Source organism: Camelus ferus, chromosome 26 (assembly GCF_009834535.1).
Source record: "Camelus ferus isolate YT-003-E chromosome 26, BCGSAC_Cfer_1.0, whole genome shotgun sequence".
NCBI lineage: Eukaryota > Metazoa > Chordata > Mammalia > Artiodactyla > Camelidae > Camelus > Camelus ferus.
The window spans coordinates 10,366,494-10,394,086 of record NC_045721.1 but is presented as its reverse complement, the minus strand read 5'-3'; the positions used below and the strand labels follow the sequence as shown (position 1 = coordinate 10,394,086).

The 27,593-nt window shown below is 34.1% G+C and overlaps 1 protein-coding gene across 1 annotated transcript in view; it reads left to right on the top strand.

Annotated features, from left to right (window-relative positions):
* The window catches only part of TNKS (tankyrase), a 157,928-nt gene that overhangs the window by 75,229 nt on the left and 55,106 nt on the right, over positions 1-27,593 (top strand). The window contains exons 4-6 of the mRNA XM_006180445.3: positions 9,524-9,560; positions 10,317-10,392; positions 26,339-26,433. Of these exons, the coding sequence (XP_006180507.2) occupies positions 9,524-9,560; positions 10,317-10,392; positions 26,339-26,433 (208 nt within the window). The remainder of the gene's footprint in view (positions 1-9,523; positions 9,561-10,316; positions 10,393-26,338; positions 26,434-27,593) is intronic.

The following is a 27,593-nucleotide window of genomic DNA, read 5'->3' as shown; positions in this document are numbered from 1 at the left end:
ATGCCTACTAGAAAATTTTAAATTACATATGTGCTTTGAATTATATTTCTACTAAACAGCATTTTAGACACTCTGAATTAAATGGAAATACATAAAGAGATTCATTAGCACAAAGGAAGAGAGAAGAATAAATTATGCATGAAAAAATAATAAAATGCATAGGATTCTAGAGTCATTTTGGTTTGACACATCTCAATAGGCCCAGAGAGCATTGCTATATTATTGCACAGTCTGGTGGAGGTTTGTAATAATTGGCCCTGATTTGTCAAGAAAGGTAAAATTATGTTTGGAGTAATCCAGTTTTGAATGCATACAAGTGTTTAACATATTTCAGAAAGAAATTCCCTGAAGAACAGAGGAATTAAAATGCTAAATTAGCAGTTATGTTGAAAACTTGGCTATCCAGAGTGATTTAGTCCTTGAGTGTTTCAAGAGAATTAATTTTTATGGTTGCAGCTTTTTAAATAAGACTAAGTGATAATTTTTATATGAGGGTAGTTGATAAATTTATAGGAGCAAAAATAAGCCCATCAAAGAGTAAAAATAACAAAATATTCAAAACTCCTTTTTTCTTTAGAAATTTTTTTAATATTTGATATGAAATATATGCATATTAAAATTATTTCAAAAAGAATTTGTTTTTGTTGTTTGATTTGAAAACTAGTATACAAATTGGATCTCTTCATTCAAGAAACTTTTGTACGTAGTACCTCCAATTTGTATGTTTAGTTATCTATGTTTAGAAATGGTAATAAACATTTCTCACAGGCAAACGCTACGATGAAGTTATGGATAAATGCAAAACTAAAACCTAACCATGGAAAAAACCAAATTAATGTTGCCATCAGTGTCTGAACATTATAGCAGGGTTGTATGCATGAAGTGATGTATATCACAGGTTAATCTAAGCAGCTTCCTAAAAAAAGAGGGACAAGGAAGTTCTGAATAACCATCAACTGGAAAAATAATATCAAGCACTGAAAATTACATAAATCTAATTTCTGCTAAGAAGTTTCAGCACACACAGAAGACAAAGGATGTTGACTCAAATTTTTTTTATTATTGATATATGATTGTCTTATACATATTTCTGTTAGAAATGTTGCTGCCCTATTTTGCTATTAAAATAAATAGAAGCTGGACAGTAAAACTGATACTAAGAGATGGGGCTAAATATATTCCAGATAAGAAAATTAAAATATTCAGTGGACATTTGGCTTCTTGCCCTTTCTGCATAGGAGAATATATCCCAATAAGATATGTAGTTTTAAGATTATCCAAAATTGAACTGTACTACTATTTCTTCTATTTGTCACTTCAAATAAAAATGTCTTTCCTGATTTACATGTAGACAGACTTGAGACAATTTCCCAAAGCAAAATACAACAAAATAAATTTTCCCAAAGTATTGCAAATATGTCCTCTTCATTTCCTCAACTTTAAATTTTTTTCTCCATATTTTTCTGAAATAATAAGCATCCTCATATATCTCCTTCTCAACTGAACAAAATATGGAAAGTAGATAAAAATGTAACAATAATGTCAATCAGTAATACATATATCTTTGTCCTACTAATTCAAGATCCAGTACATGATACAGTAGTAGCAGTAGCTGTGTTACACTTGGTATATTGTAGATAGTGAATATATTTGTTAAATGAATAAGTAAAAGATGTTATTCAAAGGAGAACTAATGAATGAATGTCATAAAAAAAAAAAGAATGAGAGTTTGAATAAGAAAAATTATGCCCAGGAAAAATACCATTAATCAGACTTCACTAAACTTAATTAACTCTAACCCTAAATAAGAGATTTAGTGATACTTTTGGGGAAATATTAGAAAAAATAAGTTAAGCATTTGCAGCTAAAAAAAGAAATCATAATTGGCATTTCCTGGAAAGACCAAAACTGCAAAGTTGCTACATCTTTCAGAGACTTTTTAAACAGGACACAAAATACACAAAAAATAAAATGCATTCATATGCAGTAATTACAATGAAAACAAGACAGTTCTTACATCATTCCAAAAAGTAGTCCACTTGTACTTCTGCATTAGCTTCAATGTCCTTAGTTCCTTATACTTGTAGGAAGGCAGAGGTCTGACAATCTCAAATGGGTGCCTTACCAGACTCCAGGCCGTCAGTAAGCTGATGCATTGAGGGTCCGAGCATTCTGATAAGAGCGAGGACTGCAGGAAAGTAATTTTCTTTTCACAGATAACAACAGTATGTTTCCTATAAATCAAAAAATGCTTTGTTTATATATTCTCATACTCTGAGATTGTAGATACTACATACAAAACAGTTCTTTGAATAAAGAGATCAACTTTGTATATTCTCCCTATTTAAAAAAAAAATGCAAAAGACAGAACAAGTAAGAAATGCAGCATTGAAAGCTGTGCAAATTAGTTCAGTTTAGGTGACTTGCCCCCAGAAGAGGCAGGGTTAGGATTTCCAGCAATACTGTTATATTTTTCATTAGTCAATTTTCTCTTTTTTTATTTTTCCACTCTATAGATGACATGTCCATTTTCCAGAATTAAGAATTTTTCAAATTTTAAAAAAGACATGATTTGGCAGTCTTAAAGTCTAACTTCTTACAAACTTAAACATACTCTTACTACACAATACCCCCAACACCTAAGTATTTGCCTAAAGAAAATGAAGACATAGGTCCATATAAAATCCAGTTTGAATTTTTACAGTAGCTTTATTCACAATCACCAAACCTGGAAAAAACCCAGATGTCTATCAACTAGTGAACAGATAGACAAATCCAGATGCATTCGTATAATGGAATACTACTTAGCAATCAGAAGGAACAATGTAACTGCTATGTTCAAAACATGAAAGAATCTCGAAAACATTTATACTAAGTTAAAGAAGCCATACTCAAAAAACTACATATTCTGTGATTCCATTTATATGGCATTCTATAAAAAGTAAAACTACAGAGGCAGAAATTAGTGGTTGCCATGGGGTTGGGATTGATTGATTGATTGTACAGGGGCCTGAGGAAACATTACGGGTGATGGAAATGTTCAAATTTTGAGATTGTGGCCACACAGCTGTATAAGTTTGTCAAAATTCACAGAACTGTACATTTGCAAAGGGTGAATTTTGCTGTATGTTAAGTTATACTTAAGTAAGTAAATAGATAAAATAAGACACAGTATATCTACTATGCTGTATAAAAATCCTAGAAGAGTCTGGGGCTGTGCCCTGTAATCAAACATTAATATTTTTGCAGTGAAGTACATGATAGATATGTCCCCTAAGTGAGTCAAATTTTGCTGCCAAATGAATTATTAGAGCTTTTTGGATTTTGGATTGGCATATAAGAAATTGTTGATTGATGACTACAGAAAAAGAATCACTGATACAGAACAAAAAATATAAAAACTATTGGTCTGTTTTTGATCAGATATGATTTTTGAGAACAAACATCGTAATTGTAAAAAGTCATATCCTGCTTCTCTCAGCCCTGACCAGTCTTTAGCACAGAAAGTTGATGGCTTAGCAGTGGCCATCTAAGTGCCCAGACTCAATACATTGTGTCAGTCTGACAGGCTTGGAATGAGAGCTCCCTCCTTCCTCCATCCCTCCCTTCTTATCTTTTTTGACAGATCAAAAGGTTTTTTAAAGTACAGGCACACTTTGTGGAATGTCTCATTGGTTAACAGTGTCCTGTAGGAACACGTTTCTTGGTTTTTAATATCCAACTTTAGAGAATGTATGTATCTTGTAATATAACCTGGTTTTGGCCAGTGGGTATTTATAGCTGTGTCCCAAATTTTAACACTTAGCAAAAAAAATCAGCAAAAAGTCTTCAGTCACATTCCAAATACAATTGTAGAATGTCAGAAATAGATATAAATTATTTGAAACCTTGCTGGGTGTCCATAAATGGGATGTGTATCTTAGATGTTGCTGGGGGTAAATGAGGTCATATTACTGCACACAGAGAAACTACTGACAGTCATGTTTATTGACTGCATTATATGTTTTTTTTGCAGAACCCTTGTTATGTTTGAATGTTTTATTGTGTTTTTGAAATATTCTAGGACATTGGTTTAGTTTTTTTCATTACCATGTAAGATAATTTATTGTTTAAATATTGTGACATAAGATAATATAGTTGTATTTGGGGGCCTTTTATTTTTGAAAGTTGATTTTTCAGCTGCCCTGCAGGGAGTGGGACATTTCCATTTTCCTAAAGAATTGGAAAATTCTCAAGCTGAACTGTTTTGGACAGCACAGCTTAGAGTTTATGATAGTATTAAAGCACAGGGAAGGGTTCATGTTACTTAATTAAAAAGGTCAAAGCTGTAGGAGGCAAAAGATAGAAAGGATCTCCACCGGGAAAATACTGTATCCAAGTCTGAAATTTTAAAGCCCCCTGTTATTCCATGTTTAAAATTGATGTGGAGTGTTTAGTTTGATCGTGATTCTGGACTTCACTAATGGTATGGACTTTAAAGCAGTGTTGGAATGAGTGGGAAGATTGATAGGATTCAGAACTAGGAAGAAGGCATGAGAACTCTTAATACCTTGTAATTTTCCTCCCAAATTGCCCTGAAAATATTCATGAAAGATTGAGAGAGAAATAATAATTCAATTCGTGATTAATTGAATTAAATCATTCAAATAACTTGAAAAATAATTTCGGAAAGAGAATTCAGACCATTCCTGAGGTCATGTTTATGTATCATTGGTATCAGTCTGTCTGAAAATATGCTTTTGGTGGAAGACCTAGCTTAACATTTTGAGATTAGATTATTCCCTGGTGCTTCAGTGAAATTCCTTCCACAATTCCATAGCTGTTTCTAATTTTTCAAATCTATTAGTGAAAACACAATGGATTGTCACCTAAATTAATATTTTATTCCCCATATTGGCTGGCAGTTCAGCTACAGGAATCAGTTCATCTCATATATTTGCTGGTACCTTGATGAGAAAATACCTACATGAGAATTATCAATTCATGATACCATGTAGCACTCAGCAACATAAGGGTCCCTAAACTATATAACTGAGGTTCTTTTTTTTTTTTTTTAAATTGAGTTATAGTAAGTTTACAATGTTGTCAGTTTCCAGTGTAAGGCAGAATTTTTCAGTCATACATCAATATACATATATTTATTTCCACATTCTTTTTCACCATGAGCTGCCACAAGATCTTGTATATATTTCCCTGTGCTATACAGTGTAAACTTGATTGAAGTCTTTGTGTAGCCCTTCTCTTGAGATAATACCTAAAGCATGAGGAATTAACACATGCTATGGGAAATGCAAAGTGCATTGATCATTTTAGTAGACCCAGAATAAATTTTCTCCGTTCCTAGTCCCTTCATCCAAAATGTTAAAACAAAACTAAAATGTAAACCTTATATACTTATTTTGGGAGAAGTAGAGCATGTTTTCAAGCCCATGTGAAAGTTCAATGTTTTAAAGCAATTTTGATGGGAATATTTGGCTTATGTTATATAAATATGTTCAACCTATTTAAAAATAGTTTTGTCAATATTTAAAAAAATAGTTTTATTGCTATTATTGTTTTGTTAATCTTTTCTTTTGTTTACATCACTTTTTCCAGAGCTCAGATTTGGTTAGTTTCTGCACACATATTAGCCTTTCTCAGGCCTTGACAGATACTGAATAATACTCAGTGAAACCTTAGACTGTTCGTTTAATTGCTTTGGCATCAGTTTCATTAACTGTAAATGAATATGTTGATGATCCCTTAGGAGAGCAATTCTGAAATTAGGGGTGAGGTGACAGGAGAAAGGTGACTTTCAAGTTACATTCCCCCTCATTGCATGTAACAAGAGATGTTACTGATAGTTATGTTTTATGCAGGGTTTCAAAGGAGAGAAAAGAAAGGTCAAAATTCTTTTCTAGTCCTTTATTACTTCAGGAATTGTGATTCCATGTTCTTAATCTTTCCATGTTGTTCCATCTCCACAAAACCACATGATTCATTTTTAGAAAGCTTCGTCTACTCTGATCTTGTCAGTTGCTGAAGAAAGGGACAGAAGCCCGTTAAGATGTTGAAATTGAAACGAGTCAGTAATTACGACTTCTATTTAGATTCAGGTTTTCTTTTTTATTCAAAAAGTCATTTTGCCTTCCCAGTAAGTGAAAGAGAAGTTGTTTCTAACTACCTGAGAGAAATACAAAGACTTTTTTTTAACCTTTATTTTTTTAACCTTCTTTCTGAGAACATACCTCTTTAATACACTGACTCATATTCCTGCCCCCTCCACCCCATGTATGTGTGTGTGTGTATTTTATCTTTACATGCATCCTATTAATACTTAGTTTAAGTAAAAACAGTTCAGACTTTGGAAAGTAAACTGTGTGGCTTGCTTTTTTGTTTTTAGCCCACTTATTTTATTCTAATCAAAGAAAAATATTTTAAGGCATCTGGTTTCTTCATTCCTGGCTATTATCTTGACTATAATTGCCTGGTTTCCTTTCTGGCGTATCTATTGCTAGCCTTTATCTGGATATTATTAAAGAATATAAATGCTCCGTAGAGCACCGTAGTCTCAGCTAGAGTATTTGCAGATTCTCAGCTAAAAGGAAACAACTGGGCGTTTGGCTGTTAAGTAAGTAGCTCAGATTTGTTGTCAGAGTGTGTGAAGGACTCTAAATTCATTAAGCTGGTTGTTCCTGCGATGTAGCATTTGAAAAATAGCTTTGACTGTTTATGGATTGTGGTCCTCGGGCACCAGATAGTGGATGTTGGAATGTATTGCAGAAAAGCTGATTAAAGTACTGGGGTTTCTAACAGAGTAAGAAGTCATTTGTACTACCTGGATCTGACACTGTTGGATGCACTTATGTGTTTCCTTTTGAAAGCTTTGGTTTATTATCAGCTTATCCTTGAGGGAATAACTTTTTTTTTCAAATAATGTGCCATTTGGAGAAAACATCAATAAGCTATACTTGATGAGAAGTTTTATAAGTAGACTGATTTGAACTTTGAAGATCCCAAATATTTTGCAGTTTTATTTCCTAGCTTACAAGTCCACTTTTCCACTATGACTTAGGTTTTAATATTAGCTACCTTCAGTCCTCAATTTCAGTGTGTTTTTACTATGTATCAGAGAATTTATACCTACTCCAAATATAAACTACGTCAGAATTTATTGTCTCCACCCCTCCTTTCTCCTCCTTGGGCCACTCTCTTCCCCCATAGAAGTTCACTGGAGTAGACTATGGAAATATTTTTAAATAATTAGAAAACTTACAGATCTTTAAATATGCTTTGCACTCACCTTGTTAACAATATTTCCTCATTGTTTTCAAAATAAAGTGCAAACTTCTTCAAGAGCCATTCATGTGATCTTTCTATTTCTTCTCTGCCTCATCCTTACCCATTCCCCTGCAAATGTCCTTTGCTTCAGCAGCATTTCCCCTCTCATTTCTTTTCCTGTAGTTGCTTCCTTCTCTCCCACGCTTCTTCACCTGAGGATCACCTGTTCTTCCTTTAAAAGCTATACAAGTCTTCCCTCTTTCAGAAAACCTTCCTTGAACTCAAATTAGCCTGCCTCTTATTAATGCCATTTAGACTAGCCTTTAAAACTTTTATAGCATTCCCTGAGATTCATTTCCTGCTCTACTGTAATCATCTGTTGTTTACATGTCCGTCTCATTTAATAGACTAGTATTCCTCGAGTTCAGACATGTTAGTGTCTTTTTGATTTTGAATTTGACCTATAGATCTTTCAAATAAATGTTTGCTAGCTCACTAAATGAATGATTATTATAGCTAATTACATAATTTGACTTACATTGCTCTTGACTGTTAAGGCATTTGAGGGTATGGGTCATACCATTTTCCTCAGAAGGAGCTTCTTAAATTGACTCACTTCCATATTGCCACCTAAAATATCTAATATAAAGATAGATCTTTGGTTTTGGGAAGACAAGAACTTTATTGGCCAAGGGATTATAATAATATAAATCTTAAACTGTCAATTAGTTAAAGAATCTGGAATATAATATATGAGAAATTGGGAAAACCAACTCTTACCATGAATTATACATTCTAGTTTATCTGTGTATTTTGTTGAACCTGTGACTTTATTGGTATATAAAATTCCCTTAGGAGAGAATAGATATTTCACAACTTTTTCCTTATTTGAAAATAATTGTTTACAGTTTCTAGATTTTAATAAAATCTTAATTCAAGAATCAAGACAAAAATTAAACTGAAACAATTTGCTAATGAAGGGCTATAGAATTTAAACATATTCTTGGTGATGGTGAGATGTCCTTAAAGTATTTGCATCAAAATTCTGCATTCTGTAGCAAAACAGAAACAAAATGCAAAGAAATTTGTAAGTACAAATGATAAAATTTTTAAAGTAATTTAAACTTATTTCTTAGTAGAATTATAATTTTCATTTAATCTAAAATTTTATTTCTTGTATGTATAGTTAATATTTGTTTTCACGTAGTCATTTGCTTAGACATTTTGTATAATTATTTCTTTAATGATATGGCAAACTGAGTCAGCATATTATAGCTGAATCATAGTCCTGGCTGTTCTTTTTATTTTTCAGTGAACAAACGGTATATTATTAAAATCCCTTATCCTTCGTTTGTGCTTGCAAAAGCTTGTTTGTTAGGTCTTGAATTCCCTAAAAAATTTGTATTGAAGATTTTAAATTATATACCTATTTTCAGTCTGTGATGTATTAAAAATGGAATGGAGAAAAATTACCCACATCTTAATAGTTGGATTTCTGCTCCTTCTCAGAGACCCCAGTCTCCCTTTTAAAAATATTTTTAAGATTTACTGTTTGTTAAAATTTGGTAATGAATTTACATAAAGTGTTAAGATTGCAGCACATTAGAATATTATTGTCATTTAAGAATGTATTCACTGTTTTAATTTTTAGAGCGCTGCCTCCAAGGGGTTCATAGCATTTGGTACATAGTTCACGTATTTCTGGTCTACAGACCTACCCTGTCGAGGCAAAGGCTTCATGGTCCTGATTTTTTTTTCTACTGCTATAAACCTCAGCAATGGTAATTAATGTTTTTTTTTTTTAACTTCCATGTCATTACAAATAAAGCAGGTTTTTTTGAAGACTAGTAATTTGTACCTTTAAAGAGCCACATTATTTTGCTTTTGTCTCAGAATGTATTATGCTTCACAAGTATACTGTGACAGCCTGAATAGAAAAGGGGGGAGGGGACATTGTCTTCAACTGGCATGCTGTTATCAGAGGGAATGTGTTTCTGGACACGAGATTTAGCATTCATTGGTCGTCTGAAGAAACCTATTTCATCTGAGGATTGGACAAGAAGCTGCGTCAATTTGCTGCCCGTCTCCAAGGCACTGGTGATGCTGCCTTCACAAGCTGGCTAACGTCACAGCTCCATCACCCAGCGGGGTGTGGACTCTCTTTTTCTGTTCTTCTCTATTTAATTCTCTATTTGCTGCCTACTGCATTTCTTAATCTGTCTTCTGCCAAATGCTAACAGCATGATATTTTGCAATCATCTAGGTGAATACAAGAAAGACGAACTCCTAGAAGCTGCTAGGTAAGTGATTCCATTCATTTTAAGTGAGTATAATGCATTTAAGGGAGAAAAAGGGGAAGGCAGGTGGAGGACTATAAAAATTATGTTATTGTCTTGCTTGGATTTTGTGTGATAATGTGGATAAGACCTTATGCTAAATCTTTATATACTTTATTTTGCATGATTAGTGTATTAAATGAGACTGTCTTTCAGTGTGGTGATGATTATAAGGTTAATTTTATTTGGTACATTTCTTAAGGTAGCTGCAAACCCTAGTTGCCTAGCTTTTCAAATGATATTCTTAGAGTATTTAAATACCTATATCTTTATTTTTCTCTGGAAATTTTCCTAGCCAAGCTTGAATGAAGGGCATAAAATAAATGTTAAAATTCTCATCCATTTTCTTTTGTTCTTAGTCATTTATAATTTAATTGATTAGCTTTGTACAGCATTTTGTATGTATTTTTAATTCCAGTGTTTTAGATCACTTATCAGAATAAAGTTTGTTTGTAATTAAGAAGGTGACTTTATGCAGGTAAATAAAACAAATAAAGATGTAGACAGCTACCTTATCCAAGATGTACCATTATATGGTGATTAACAGGAATTAATTAGGAATATATTGACTGAATTGAGCATAGCAAAAGAGATTCGATCAGAACTGTATAAAAGGAATCAAAGCAAGCCCTTAATATTTTCCACTCTTGTGAAAAAATCCATAAATATTCATAAAAAGCGCCATAATTTTATAGGAACTGACTTACTACCTTTTCATAGGAGTGGTAATGAAGAAAAACTAATGGCTCTACTGACTCCTCTAAATGTGAATTGCCACGCGAGTGATGGGCGAAAGGTAAGTCATTTATATTCTCCTTCAGTGATTTCTTTTTGCTTAACAGTAAAGATTTTTGAAGTTGGCATCACTATGTGTGTATATATATGCACACACACACATATATATACACACACACATATATATGGCTATATTTTATTGGCATCTCTTCACTGTAAAGTGAAATGCTGCTGTATCTGTTATTGGCAGTTGTGACATATTCACAAAGCTGGTGAAGCATGGATCTTAAGCCTTTTCTCTTAAATGTCAGACACTGAAAGTTGTTTGTTAGATGGAACTAGCTTTTCAGTGATTAAAATTACAACAACAAATATTATTTTCTGTGTCTGATAATAGAAACTGGAAATATTTGTTTACGTCCTAATTACCCATCTTTGTTAGGATATATGCATTCTTGATTTCTTATTTGGCAGAGGAAGATTTGTTTGCTAGATAACCAACACTTTTTCCATTTAAAGCTGGGAAAATATTGCTAATGAATTTTTAGGTCCATGTAACAGCCCTGCTTTTTTTGTTTATTATTATTTTATTGGCTAAGTTGTTATCATTATATATTGAAAGAAAATATATTACAGCAGAGAAAAATATTCTGTGTTAATATACAGTTGTCATAAGTGTAGGATAATACATAAAATGTACAGTTGGAATCTTCATTATCTGCTTCGTATTCTTGCTGAATATAGACTGCAAATGTAATTCTTTACAACCTTTGATATTTGACTGCAAAGTTTTGCAGTGATTTACCTAACAGATATTGAAAAACAAAGCACTTTTCACTGCCCTTTTAAAAATGACAGTTAATTCTTAATGTTAAAGGATGGCTTTTATATTTTAAAAACCTAAAATATTTTTTAAGTTATCCTGCAGATATTAAGGAAAATCGTCTCATGCCTAATATTTAAAGAATTATTTCCTTTGGAATTATTTATATCGAAAATATGCTATGGAAACTATCAGGATGGATGGTACCCATTAGAAATAATGAACTATGTTGCTTTTAAAAAATCATTTTTCTATGAGTTATAATTTTATAGGTCAAGATTATTCAGTTTCCCTTGACTGTCTCCATACTTTTTTTCCCATTCTAATGAAACCCATATAATAGTGGCAAGGAATTGAATCCTTCAGAATGTATGTTGTTATTGAAGATGGCTTGTACATTATTTCACATGACCTAATGAGTGTTCAGTTTCTCTGGATAATTTGGAGAGAGGATTCTACTTTCATGGAACATTAAATTATGTATATATCAGGCTATAAATTAGCAAAGATTTACTCAGTACTATTCATGACTTTTGGGAGGTGTTTTTAAATAACTGTTCATTTTCCCTTCAGTTTTGTAAATTTTAACATTCTTAAGTGACTTTGAGTTCCAAATTTTGTTTGGATCCTCTTAGTAAATAAGGTGACTTTTTATCACTATGCAGAAAAAGACTTTCTTATCTATAAGTGCAGCTATATATTTAGAGAGATATATCTATATCTTTTAAAGTCTAACCTACTTCAGTTTTCCATAGCCATTTTAATATTACAAAACGTATGTGACATTACTGTAACAGGAGTCAATTTCTATTCCAGCCTTATTCTCCCATCCTTACCATTATAGCTTGACAGCCCCATTTCTAGCTCAGTAAATCATAATAATTAAGGAGCATGGACACTGATAATTAACAGATTACCTCCTCTCCCTTCCTTAATCCCTGCACAAATGTAGAATGTCTTTATTTTTCCTTCTCCCCAAAGGGGGATACACTCCCCTTAATCCTGTAGCTGAATCTAATATATTCCTAATTCAAATTCCTATGACTCCTCTTCTGTATTACTCCATGGCATTTACGGCAGAGTTCTTGAACTGTAGTTATTCATACATATCTTTTTCTTCTACTTATCTATTAGCTCTCTTTTGTACCAGAACAAGCCTGGTAGTTTGCGTGTAACAGAAGCTTAGGTTACGAATATGCTCCCTGATGAACACAATTTTATCCTTTGAGTGAAAAAAATCATCTGTACTCTTTGCCACTTAGAAAATTAACTCAGAAGTATGTGAATGGAGAATTATATATTTTCTGTTATTACATATTATTACTGGTATTGTTTCATTAATTTATTTTTGAGTGATTATACCACAAAGGAGAATTATATATTTTTTGGAACATTTTTAAGAACATGTCTCAAATGTTATTATTATACTAAAGATTTAATAACATATAAGTAATGTAATAATTTTCCAAAATGCACCCCTATACTTTTTTAGATTATTGATCTTCTAAAATTAGATAGAAAAAGAAAATTAGAATTAAGCATTTATTAGGTTTTGATGCTACGCATATAACATAAGAAATCATTCAAAATTGTTCATCAATGTGCAAAATGCAAATAAAATTTAGTAATTAAAATTGATTAGTGTTCATATGTAGATACTACCCCTGTTTATGGCACAGAGCAATTCTTATTAGATGTATCAGTTGCAATAATGCCGTAAAGTGGTGGATATTCTGGGTGCTGATGGAGACTGGAGTAAGATCCCTTAGATATGACAGTCTATTTTGTTTTCTTGCTATTGATGTCATGAGAATGTGTAAGCAAATCTAGCTGCTAAATTACAAGTCTGTCTTTTATATTTAATATTTTTCCAGGCCATTTGCATGTCTTTAGAATTAGGAAGTCAGATTATATATTAACAAGAGGATACAGATACTTTACATATATAGAAATTAGTCAGGTATATAAAGTTTTATTTCTTTTATTTGCATTTTAGAACACAGTGCAGAATCCAATTCATTTAGAGGGTTTTTAAATGACCATATTAATGCTTAACTGAATCCTTTCCTGTCTCTGTTTTTACTATGATTCCTGATTTGTAAATTTTAAAAGCCCATGGAAATGTCAATTCTGTAATGTTTTTGGAAAAGAAATGTTCCTTATACATTAACTAGTAGGTGGAGAAATTGCCTAGATATATGCGGGGGTTTTAGACTTCAGTACTACTTTTTATCTGTAGTACGTGGGATTATACAATGACAATGTAAATTTTAAATAGTCTCTTAATTCTACACTGTAACTTGATATTTATCTAATTAGATAATATCTGACTGGTTAAAATTTTTATTTCCCACAGACATTTGTTTTTCTAACCTGTAGAATTCTGCAAATAGTGAAGTACCAATAAGGTTTTAAGTAATTTATATTGTTATATTACGCTTTTATTTTACATGTAAACCAAAGCAGAGCTTGGCTACTCCAGAAATTTCCAGTTGTTCTGTTGTTTTTCCTAAAAAGCAAAAGCAAAAACACTTTGTAACGTTTTGTTCTGAAGTGCTACTTCCATACAATTACATGCATGTGCTAATGATGCCCACTGTAGAAACAGAGCGGCAGAGACAGGATTTTTTTTCTTTTATCTCCTGCCCATTATGGTTAGGCATAGCATTCCACAGTTTTTGAATTGTAGTGACGTCCAACCAGGTCCTTAAAACAGATTGTTTCCTTTCTATTATTCCTAGACCTATATCTTCAAACTTAGATTTCTTGTCCCTTAATCTCCTTTTACAGCATTTTTAATCACAATGAGACATTTTATTCACAATTAGCCAAATATTCTGGTCTTGCTTGAAATGTAAATTTGAGATGATGGTGGTCTCATTTTTTAATAGTAATTTTCATAAGGATACCTTTTTATAATGAATGAAAATAAATATTTGAATACATCTCAAATTATTCCGACACTCAGCCCTCTTCAGAGTTCTTTTAGGTCCCTCTGGTGTTATGTCCCTTTCTTGGCTGCCTTTATCCCTTTCTAAAATAAATGTCCTAAATTTATCCTTTCCTTGCAACAGGGAATAGGTTGGAGTTGGGCATTACGGTACATATTCCTAAACAGGAATAACATGTGTCTTTGCATGCATGTACTATGCCTGTTATTGCTGTAATTGTATGTCACCAAATACTGAAAGTAACTAGTGTTTGGTTGGAAGTTTATAGAGTGTTCTTTGTAATTTCTGGTGGCTTTTTTCTGCTCCTTTTATTCATTGAAACCACACTCAGTATATACCATGTAAAAGTCACTGTGCTAATAAATAAGTTCATATGAGATAACTATGTGTTTAATGGTATCAGTTCACAAGGAGCTCAAAATGGATAGAATGGTTAAGGCATTATCCAGAACATTTAAGCTAATGCCTGAAAAAAGTATGATTTCTTTTGCTGTGCTACAGTTATAAAGTACAGATTTAAGGTGAGATTTTTTTTTCTAGCCCTTTTATTTTTAAAGCATTAGTATTTAGATATGTATATTTTCTGTGAGAAACCACACATTTAGATGAATGGGCAATTGGAGGAGCATCATTTAAATTCAGAAAGATTAACTGAAGTGTTTCTTTAAATGTCAGGCTTCTACTGGTAAATGTTTGCTTCCATAAAATAGTTAGTAATGAATAAGACTCTGGAAATGGAGAAAAGTAAATTGTTTAAAAACTATGTTTTTAATAGAGATCAATCAGAAATAAGTAGAATTTAGTATCATCCCTTGAAGATACCATAAAAAACCTGTGTGATATAGTTGAAAGAACAAATAGGCTTTGAGGCCAAATAGATGGATCTATTCTCTGCTCTTCCACTTTCTAAGTGAGTGACTATGGCTCTGTAGTCTTCTGTGTATTCTTTACTAAATGCAGATGATACCCATTCCACAAGGCATTTGAGAGGATTAAAGGAAATAATGTGATTAATGTAACATATAGTAGAACCTCAGTAAATTAAATCCCTACTCCTCTACTCCTTTGATACATTTTTTGAAGCTTTTGAACATATTTAGAATGGGCACATACATAGTTTTGAGTACTTCAACATTCCCCACTTCTCCATTATTGTCTTTATTATCCAAACTCAGTCTCAGGTGGCATTTGGACGAAATGTAGGTTACCAGATAATCTACAAACCATATGAGATCACTCATATGTGGAATCTAAAAAACAAAAACAAAAACAAACAAACAAACAAAAACAAAGTGTAAATAAAGGACAGAAATAGACTCACAGAGAATACAGACTTGTGGTTACCAGGGGGGTGGAGGGTGGGAAGGGATAGACTGGGATTTCAAAATTGTAGAATAGACTACACTGTATAGCACAGGGAAATATACACAAAATGTTATGATAACTCACAGAGAAAAAAATGTGACAATGAGTGTATATATGTCCATGAATAACTGAAAAATTGTGCTGAACACTGGAATTTGACACAACATTGTAAAATGATTATAAATCAATAAAAAATGTTAAAAAAAAAAAGCATACAATTGAATTAATTTTCTTAGAACTTGGTCTTTGCCCTCTCCCTACCCAACATCACATTTAATAAATTTGTTTATTTTTGCAGCTTATAAATTCAGAAATGTGTTCTTGAGATACATATACCCATTTTAAAGAATATATTTATTAAAAATATCTAGCTGAAAAATAATGCCATAGTATTCATTTGAATTTCATAAAGCACATCCAGGGAGACACAAAGAAAATAAAGGATTAGTGCAATGTGTTTTGTATTTATACTTAAAAGTTAGGATTATGTGAATTTGTTGTTCTCTAAAGCAGTACTCTTGGTTAACAGTTCCCTCCTTCAATAAGTCTTCTCTAAATGATACCATGTTGGGACAGGATTTTAACAGTCCTCATATTGATAGTTTGAAGACCGTTCAATGAACCAGGCCTCTCAGTATTTATGCTCTTGTCTAGTCCCCTCCCACACTGACTGTGAGCTAGGCCTGGGACTGTTTTGATGAGTAAAATAAAGTAGAAGTGATGCTATGCCAGGTTCAGGACTAGCCCCTGCAACGACCTGGTAGCTGCTAGTTTCTTGCTTTTGAAATACTCCTTCTTGGAACCCAGCTGCCATGCTATGAGGCAGCCCACAGCCATGTGGAGAAGTTCAAGCGGACAAGAACTGAGGCCTCCAGCCAGAGACCCGTGTGACACGGTTAAGGCTTCAAATGACACTCACTCTCCAGGTGTCCTAGACATTTTAGCCTCAGCTGGGCTCCCAGTACAGCCTCCAGGTGACACCAGCCATCCTAACCCAGCTTACACTACACACAGCAGGAGAGCCACCCAGGTAACCTACCGTTTTGGGGGTGGTTTATTACACAGTCATAGCTAACTGCATCCTCCACTATCAGAAAATATAACTCAATCCATATTGTCTACAGGGCAAGGGATGTTGCATCTTTTCTCAGCTGGATTATTGAAAATGTTTCTTTCCTAGCTGCTTTGAAGAATAAGTGAAGATTTTTAAATAAACCCCCAAATATTTATTTCTTTTGATATGTTCAACTACTTTGTGTTTATATTTTACAATCTAAGATTTTTTTTTCCCTCAGAATACAAAAAAATAATTTCATGCACATCTTTTAGGATCATGGCATTGTAGCACAAAACAAAAAGTTGAAGCTAGAAGACCAAGTTTAAGTTGAAATTATTACTAGCTATGTGGTCATGGCAAGTTTTGTTATCTTTGCGTTCTCAGTCTTTTAGCTTAAAAAATGATGGATTTGCCTCCTATTCTGCTGGTGGGAATGTAGTTTGGTGCAGCCATTATGGAAAACAGTATGGATATTCCTTAAAAAACTAAAAATAAAGGTCCTAAGGTCCAGCAATCCCACTCCTGGGCATATATCCAGAGAGAACTCTAGTTCGAAGATACGTGCACCCCAATGTTCATAGCAGCACTATATACAATAGCCATGACATGGAAACAACCTAAATGTCCATCGACAGATGACTGGATAAAGAAGGTGGTGTGTGTGTGTATCTACACACATACATATACATATATACACATACATACATACATACATACACACATACACACACACACACACACACACACACACACAGTGAAATAACAGCCATAAAAAAGAATAAAGCAATGCCGTTTGCAGTAAAATAGATGGACTTGGAGCTGGTCATACTAAGTGAAGTAAGCCAGAAAGAGAAAGAAAAGTATCATATGATATCACTCATATGTGGAATCTAAAAAAAAATTACACAAATGAACTTATCTACAAAACAGAAACAGACTCACAGACATAGAGAACAAACATGGTTATTGGGGGGAAAGGGGATGGGAAGGGATAAATTGGGAGTTTGAGATTTGCAGATACTACTATATATAAAATAGATAAACAAGTTTCTACTGTATAGCACAGGGAACTATGTTCAACATCTTGTAGTGACCTGTAATGAAAAAGAATATGTACCTATATGACGAAAACATAAATTGGCACAACATTGTAAACTGATTATACTTCAGTTTAAAAAAATGATGGGTTTGGGCCACATGAGCTCCAAAATACCTTTCAACTCTAACATTTCAGATTGTTAAGTATTTTGTTATTTATTTTTCATCATAGTTAACAGTAATTACCAGTAATACAGAATTGGATTATGTAAGAGTCGATAGAGTCACGATAGAAAAAACACTCCTGGACTCTGGAATAAAGTTTAGATACAGCCCTTTTCCCCTTTAAAAAAAATGTTAGCATTACCTGAGGTCATATGCCTGGCTCCCTGTGGTCTTTGGTGGCCTTTATCATCCTCTTTTGTTCTTGCCAAATCTTGGTAGATAAAAGGTCATACCATTTATTAATTTCCAGCTTTTCTGGCTCATAGTTTAGATGTTACTTGGGATTACAAGAAGGTCAAAATGCAGGAAGCCTGCATTAGGGAACTCTTCAAGTACTTTAATTATGTATCTAGTCAAATCACTTCTTTAAAGTACATCCTGCTGAGCAGTGCACCTCTTGCTGTAATGCAGAAATCCCTGAGAGCAAGTTTGCTTTCCTAACTTATGTTGGGATATATTGTATACAATCTTTATGCTTGTGTGTATTCATTTTGTAACAATAAAGGCTTGAAAATGTCTTTTTTATTTTTCATTAGGGAATCACTTCTACTAAAACAGTCTCTTTTTTGTCAGGCATGACATTTCTACTGGTAAGGGTAATTAGTACCCATGCCAACTATGTTCTGTTTCTCTCTTTGAGAAAAGAATGTTTAGTAGAAAGGGACCCAGGTTAAAAAGCAGTTGGGAATTCTCTTTAGCTCTGATTAGACACCCTCTTCTAACTTTGGTTTCTCCTACACTCATACCCCAAAAGCACAAGTTTCTTGAAGTTTTCAATATTAGACTATTTGAGGGATTTTTTTTTAAAGTGAGTACTAAATCATTTTGCTCTGAGTATGATTCATTATTAAAATTTGGTTTAAAAGCCAAATTACAAAAGTGACACCTCAGTATATCCTTTTAAAATTTTAAGAATCGAAGTTTAAAGTGCTTCTGCCTCTCCAAGTAAACCAAGCTTTATGCTGGAGGGTAGATTACAGCTGCAGCAGTAGCTTGAAATCCATCCATCTGGTAGAGGGGCACGGAAATGGGAGATCGGGAAGACACACTCAAGGTCACTTCAGTGCTGTTGTTGATGTCCTAGTTCTTCCGTTGAGTGGAATTGCGGGTGGTATTATTTACATATTGTTAAAATCAATTATTACATGATTAATGTATTTTAGAATAGCTCTGTAATGATTATGAGCTCTTTGGTGTAAACTGTTCAGTTAATATTGGTTGACAGTAGTGTATTCCACAGAAAGTTCTTAAATCCTTTTAGTAAAGGTGAACTTTCAAGTGTGGGGAAAGATTTGCTTAGGTTCAAAGAGAAGTCTGATTTGAGAAACTCTTCTGGCCTAACAAAAAGCAGCAAAAAGTGGAGAGTTCATTATGGATTTAAGAATTTTGAAATTATTTGTAGCTTTGAATTGGCATTAGAAACAGTTGCTTGGCCATAATGCAAAACCAATATAAACTATTAATTTCCTAATTCATTGTGTACCAGTTACATGGTGTCTTGGTTAGCTCAGGCTGCCATACCGTAGACTGGGTGACTTAATAGCAGTTTATTTCTCACAGTTCTGGAGGCTGGGAAATCCAAGATCAAGGTGCCAGCATGGTCAGTTTCTGATGAGGGGCTCTTGTCCTGGCCTGTGGAGGGCTGCCTTCTTGCTGAGCAAGAAAAAGAGCTCGGCTTTCTCTTCTTTATAAGGGCACTAACCCATCATGAGGGCTCTACCCTCATGCCCTCATCTCACCCTGGTTACCTCCTGAAGGTCCTGTCCCCAAATCCCATCGCATTGGAGGTTAGGGCTTCAACATACGAGCTGGAGGTGGGGGCAGCTGTAACATTCAGTCTATACCATTCAGTCTGAAACTCCTGGTTGTTATTGTATCACTACCTTTTTTTTTTTTTTTAATGAAGTATAATAATTGCTCAGGAAGTCTGTTTCCCACCCCCCACCTCCAATGCATATTCATCCATTCTCTCACTCGCTGAATTACAAATTAGAATTATAAAAGGACATTTCTAAAAAGTATCAAGAATCTTCATAATACTCTTTTTAAAAGAAGACTATTTTCAGTGACTAATAAGAAAATGTCTTTCTCTGCTAAGAATGGCATCAGTAGTAAAACTTGAAAAACACTATGAATACTGTGCATAATTATTTGAAATGCATATTTGGATAGTTACATTAGTAAATTTGGAAGTAGACTAAATGTAAAATGCTTCATATATTGATTTTCCTTTTATAAAGATGCTTTAATTTTTTAACAGTAACATGATAATACCCTCTTCTGAATACTGTAAAAATGCCCATTAAAGTAGCGTCCTACTTCCAGAGAGGGTTCAGTACCCGGATAAGGAGACTTGAGCCAGGAACAGAGCTGGAGATCTCTGCTTCTAGCTGCTTTGGCTGCTGAATCCACTCAGAAACAACAGGACTTGATCATGGATGGAACTTTGGGGCAGCATGTCTCCCAAGTCCTAGATCTCGTAAGCACACTAAAATCAGCTAAAGAAATTTTTTCTTCCCCCAGTTTACACAGTTAAAATGACTATCCAGGGATCTAAGTTGGAATGATTTCCCCATAAATAATCTCTCCGTGCCGATCAGTGTGCTTGTTTACCTGCTTCCAGAACAGTTCATGTATCTGTTGAACGTTAGTTAGAATCTTTGATGTTTAGATTTGAAAATCTAAGATTGTAAATCTTAATTACAAAAAGGAATTCATGTGAGGTTTGGGTAGTGTGAAAACTTTTCTTTTTAAAAGTTTAAAACACCAGGTTACTGTCAGACCAAGAAACCTGATTTCCGTAAAGTCTGCCAGCTGTTTCTCATTAAACAGTGCAAAATTAATGTCGCACCTTCCGTAGGTGCAAAGCATTTTTTGTCCCCGAACAAACCCTACAAGAGGATGCTAGAAACTCATTTTCGTGCATTTTCGTGCATTTCAGTTCTGCTGATTCTGAGGCTGGAAAAGAGAAACACAGATTTCTGGCTGTTGAAGAATCCCCTTGGAGTTTCCACAGTGATAATCTTAAGTTAAAATTTAATTAAGTTGGCATTCAGAACTTTACCCTCACAAAGATTACCCTATGGATTTCCAGCTCTTGTCTGTTCATTTCCTTTCTCCTATCCTTCTCTTCCCCATACATACACTTAAAATAAAAATAGCCCTCTGTAGTCTCATTTTAAAAAATAAAATTTTACTATGTAAGGTAGTCAAAATATAGAAACTTTGTTTTATATTTCATAAATTTGATGAATTTTCAAATGCCTTAGGTTCCTTCCAAAAGATGACAACATGTGTTACTTTGGAAAAACATTCTCTCTAAGGCTATAAAACATCAATCATTATTCTACCTCTGTTCATGTTAAGTCTGTCTTGGATTCATAGAACTTTACTTGGAAGAGGACTTAAAGGGAAGTTAGTGCACTCTCCCAGTGCAGTACTGGAAGCTTCACTGTGATAACTCTGACAGGTTGTCATCTGGCTCTGCTTTGAATACATTTTTTAAAAATGAGACCTCATTGGCTTGGATCAGACCATATCTGGATTTAGTGCCAAACTTAAGGTTTCACACTTTAAGGAGGAATATTGACCAGCTAGAGGGTGACCAGGAAGATAAAAAATTATTCTGGAAGAAACAGTTGAATCAACTGGAGAGATCTAGTTGAAGAAGAGACCAAGTTCTGTGTCTGTTAGAGATACATAGAAAAATCGAGCATGAGAAAAGAGGCGGAAAAATTATCTTCTCAAATTTCAATATTGTTTTGTTCTTCTTGTCCTCTAATACTTACTATTAAAAAACTTCTTTGGTTAAGAAGTCCTAGATTTCTGGGGTGCTCACCCAATAATATGGTCATACTCTCAGTATTGATGGGATTTGATCTGAATGCTGAGTCAAAACTACCAAAGCATCTCCTGCCCACCGACAGTAACTCTTCTTGCCACTCTAGTCCATTTCTGAACATCCTGTCCAGATCCCAAGTGCCAGCCAAAGGAAAGGAAGGAAGGCAGAATGAGAGTTCTGAAGTCAAACCTCCCTGCATTTGATCTCTGACCCTGCTACTAACTTGCTGTATTAATCCCCCGTTCCTCAGTTTCCTCATCTGTTGCATGGAGATACTCATCTCTAGCTCTAGTAGTGGTTGTGTAAGGTAAACAAGTTAACACATATAACACACTTTGGTACATAGAAAGTACCCAGTAGGTTTTAGCTATTATTTCAATAGAATACTTTGTATTTTCAAAATGTTTTTGTATCTTCTATTTCATTTTAGCCAGAAAATAACAGTATGAGGAAGCCAGTAGTATTGTTACCCAGTTCCTGGCTTTACAGAGATTGTGACTTAAGAACATCAATATGTTAAACACTCTTAGGTTATAGGAGTAGTGCGTCTATTCATGAAAGGTAATGATCCTGATGATGGGACCGTATCTGTTACTAGGTGTGTTTAGCTCCAGGCACTGTGCCTTAGAGAACTGTTGGCCAAGAGGCCCAGGACCAGAGGAGAAGACTCATAATGGGAAAGAAAACATCAGAGGATCTAGTAATGTGTACACTGTAGAAGAGTTACAGTTTTTGAGAAAGCTGTGAATAAAATATCTTTTTAGAATTTTATTTCTGCTTTGGTTCACCAGTTTTCATTCTCCAGATAGTTTCTGTTTTAAACTCTTTTTATAATAGCCCAAGAGTTGAGAAACTTCAAGGAGACTGTCTAATCTTCATTATGGTACTACTTAAAATATCCCTTCAAAAGACAGGCATCCCTGACGAAATACATTTATTTCTACGGATCCATGCTCATACTGATTCTCCAGCTTTTAATTTAGTTTGATTCTGACTTAAGCATCACTGTCTCAAAGAACGTCTTAGCTATACCTAGCAAGCAGATTAATCATATATGTGTCTGAAAGAAATTTAATAAGCTCTGATTATGCAGTTATTATATCTTCCTGGGAGTTTAGTATTAACGGCTGATGTTGTATTTTATTTGTAGAAGGGGAACACTGATCTGTCTTAACCAAATGAGAAGTTTGAAAGAGATCCGTTTTGTTAAGATAGCCATGGCAGAGATGGACCTTTTGTAAATGTGCATTTATATGGTGGTGGTTAAATAATTATGGTACAGCTCCACAATGAAAATACTATATGAAGAATAAGATAGACCTATATGTACTAATATTTTAAGAGAAAAAAGCAAATAGCAGAAAATATAATACAATCCATTTGCATGATAAAAACAGCAGCAAAAAGAACTGAGAGGAAACATACTTTCATACAGAAAGATATCTCAAATGATGCTTGTGCAGCTATAAACAGTGACTACCTCTGAGAAGGGTGTTTGTTGGGCTAGAGTGAGAAAGAAGATTTTAATTTATATTTTAGAGAGAATACTTTTATAGTTTAAAAGGGAATTCTGTTGAAGGGAATGGGAAATAAATGTAAAATAATTGATAATTGAAACCAGTTAAAACTGAGAAAATATATATAGAGTACCTTATTTTTGAAACCAGATCTGAAAAAGCATGTTTTTATATGTCCCAAAAAGTGGAAATAAGTACTGGAATTTTCATGTATGATGATTTTGTGTTTGTTTATATATATTTTATAAAAAGATGGCAAGAAGTTAAGAAAATTACAAAGGTGATATCTAGGATTCCTGAGTTCAGAGAGGTAGTATGTACTTGCGAAACTCATGGTACATTTAACAGTCTTATCACTAAAAGTAGACTATCCAGGTGTAATATGTCACCTGATGTGACACTGTATGAAGTACTGTCTATGGAATATTCTTGCCAAAAAGTTTCATCTGAAGGAGGAAAGTTAACTTCCAAGTTACAGGGAATAAGAAGATACAGTTATAAGTTACATAATCACACAAGAAAGGGAACAATTAACCAGGTTTCTTCGACAAGTCAGTATTGTTTTAAAAAAAAAAGGAGTAGGTAGTGGTGGGAGAGATCTTCTGTGGCCTTCTAGGTCATTATAAAGACTTTAGTTTTACTTAGAATGAGATGAAAAACCATTGGAAAATTGTGAGCAGAGGACTAGTATATCTGGCATTTTAACAGCATCACTCTGCTGCTGTTTTGTGGACTCTCAGGGAATTAAGCTGGAAGTGAGGAACCTGTTGCAACCAACCAGCCGAGAGAGGATGATGCTTAGACCAGGATGGTGACAGGAAATGTGGTGAAAAGTGATTGGAATCTGGAGGTGTTTTGGAAACAGCCAACAGAAATAGTCTGATGCAGTGAGCATAGTGAGTGAGAAAAAGAGGACAATCAAAGAAGACTAGCAAAGTTTTGACCTGAGTAACTGAAAGAATGAAGTTGCCGTTAACAGCAAGAGGAAATTCTGCACAGTAGGTTTTTGAAGGGATACTAGGAGCTCAGTTTTGAACATGATAAGCATGAGATATCTCATGTATATGCAGTGATGATGACAAGTAAGAAGTTAGGTTCTGAGAGTTTAGAGTTCAGCAAAGAGGACTGACCTGGAGGTATAACCGAGGAGCTGTCAGTATATGCATGTTATTTAAAGCCACAAGACTGCATGAGATCACCAAAAGACTGAGTATACATGATGAGAAAAAGAGATCTAAGGGAGTCCTGGAGTTCTCCGATGTCAGGAAAGTGAGAAGCAACCAGAAAAGAAGTGTGGGTATTTAGGTGTCCTAAATACCAAAAGGGAAAAAACATTTCAAGAAGGAAGAAGTAATCAGCCATGTCAAATAATGCTGATAGGTAAAGCAGGATCAGGACTGATAAATGACCATTCAGAAGTAACTTCTAAGTGTGTAAGATACTTAATAAGGTGATAATAAGTAATAATCACCATTTGTTGAGCTTTTTCTATGTGATACTGTATTAGGTGCTTTCTATAGTTACCATTAATCCATAAAATAGCTTATATGGTAGGAATTATTCTCATTTTACAAATATTGGAAGCCAAGGCTCAGAGACATTAAGAAATTAGTCCAGAGCCACATACCTCCTAAATTTTGCAAAGGAAGAATGCAAACCCAAGACGTAAACGCCTAGACTCATTTCCTTACATTGTGCTGCCTGCACTTAATGTTAAAGCTACATCTGCAGTTTTATAATGGGGTTGTCAGTTACTGTTTTAGCTATGCATGTATATTTAGGATAAGTTAAAGCTATCTTAAATGCTTTATTCTTTATTCTTTCTGAAGGCAGAAAGTGTAACAGGCCTGTTGTTTGATGATACAAAAATTTTAAATGTCTATTTTTATATGGCACTTTACATTTGGGAAGTATTTATATATGGGAGAAAACTGCTCACGCTCTTCTGAGATAGCTGGGACGGGTGGTTTTAGGTACACTGTACACACGAAGAAGCTGAGATACGTAGGTAATAGGAGGGTCACAGTTCCATAAGGTCCAGGACTGTGATCAGGACTCTTCAGAACTCTCCTCTAATCCACCTGATCTCCTTATTATTAGCTGTGTAAGGCCCAAAAATTGTTCCTAAACTTTGAGGCTGTCAGAGTATATAAAATGTATGGAGAGTCTTGAAAGCAGGAATAGATAATACAGTATTCAGTAATTCTTTTGTATTTTGGCAAAATACATGAAGAAAGTGAATTTAAAATCTTATTAAATCCCAAGACCCAAATAGAAGACATGAGAAATGGGGGTACATTATTTTAGACCCAGTGTGAAAAGCCATTATAGTATTCAAACTTTAAGTAAATGAGCAAAAGTAGGAAAATTGTTGTGGTTACAGGGAAGCTTTCAATTAAAATAATGTTATTTCTGATTTTTTTTAAAAGGTGAGAAGTTTGATTATTTTAATTATCATATTAAATGTGAGCAGAAAACCTTTTAATAGCTTGATTCAAATTAACATGTGACAGAGATTAGTTAGGAAGAAACAGTATTTTCCTCTTGGATTTATACTGCATATGTGGTACATAAAATGGAAGAATTAAATACTGTGTTGGCTTTTTCACTATCCAAGGTAGGAAACTGGTTTTGACCCGTTGGTAGCAACCTCGTGGAATGAATACTGTGTTGTCCTTTTTGTTTCCACTAAAGTTTCTTCAAATATTCTTTAGAGATGCTTTCAAACTTTTCCTATTAAAGAGAAATTTTGAGAGCTGGCCTTTAGGTAAAGCTTTATGATAGAATTGAGATGTAAAAGTTAGAATTTGAAAGGTAGACAGGATGTTAGTAAGATAAAGAAGAATATTTCCAGTTATGAGGAATGTGAACCCTGACGTATCCTCCCAGAATAGTAAGGAAGATCTGTGTAGAAGTTAAGAAATAATGTAGAGTAGGTTGGATAGGGCTTGGTAACTGAAAGCCTTGAAAAACCAGTGGGTCAAATAAGTGGGTGATGCTGAAGTTGGAATTTACTCCTGAGGTGAGTGGATTGTCTATCCAGTTAGGAAATGTGAATTTTTGGCATTTCACCTCAGTATTTTCTGTGTGTGTTAACATTCATTGTCTTTAAATAAGTAAATACAGATTAAATGCCAAAGCAAGACTTACTTACTGAAGAATGGGATGCATTTTTTTTCCTCTGTTCTAGTCAACTCCTTTACATCTAGCAGCAGGCTACAACCGAGTCCGGATAGTTCAGCTTCTTCTCCAGCATGGGGCGGATGTGCATGCAAAAGACAAAGGGTGCGTGTTATCAACTTATTTCCTTCAGTGGTTTCACTCTCTGACTTTCATGCTTTGTTTTCAGCATCTGATACGCTAAAGTTTCCGAGCACCAGACAGAGTCTTATATCCCTTTAAATGTGTAGCATTTTAAGAATGTTCACAGTGATTTGAGTTTATTTTCCTGTTGCTACTAATTAAGGGTTGCTCTCATAACAGTTTTCTAAATTAGTTTAATTTTATTGTATTCTATTATTTGAAGTTAAAATTTGTTTATCTCATTTGTAATTACTGTTTTTTTAACTCTTAAGTTACACTTCAGAAAGAGGAAAACAAATTGAAAATTCTGATTATCCAGTAACATAGCTATCGTATTTATTAGGTACGAAGGATCATCTCTTATTAATAAAATAAAGTCATAAGTATACAAATTATAGAATATTCTCATTTTTTTTTTCCCTGATGAAATCTTGGACATCTAAACTGAGAAAACCTGAAAGGTCTTTATGAATGTTGATATTGGAGGTAGGTGTCTGGGAGCAAGGAAAGCAGTGTGTCATTTATTTTATAAATAGGTGAATTTTGGAAAACTTTGTACCAGTTTCCTAGCTAATCTCCAGGGATATGTGAATTGGGTCTGCTATCCCATGTGATGGGCTAGCATTTCTCATTATGCCACTTTAAGATCAGAGATCTAAAAGATAATTGCCCCGACTGCCCAGGTGAAGAAGAGAAGCCCTGGAGGAGGTTGTTTTTCACTTTGCCCCTCTCCATGTCAGGAAGCATAGACAGGAGGAAAGAGCTCAGTACTTGAGACAGTTCTCAGAAGGGGAATCCATCATTTCAAATCTGCACTTTTCTGTGCTCTGTTTCTTTCTTGCCTGCACCAGGTTTCATAACATGTGTGAATGGTGTCCCCATAGTACGGGGACACGAATACCTGGTGCTCTTGTACAGCTCGGTTTCCTTGTGCATGTCTGAAAACAGTTGGGTGTACAATAGGTGGGTCATCAAGGGAAGTACACCACAAAAAGGGAGTCTTTGATTCATATGAAATGATACTTTGACATGCGAGTTTGGATATTTAATTCTTATGCTGGAAATTACCACTAAAGTGAAATAAAATGGTAGGAACATTTCAGTTCACTATCAGTTAATATATATTTTCTGTAAATACTCGC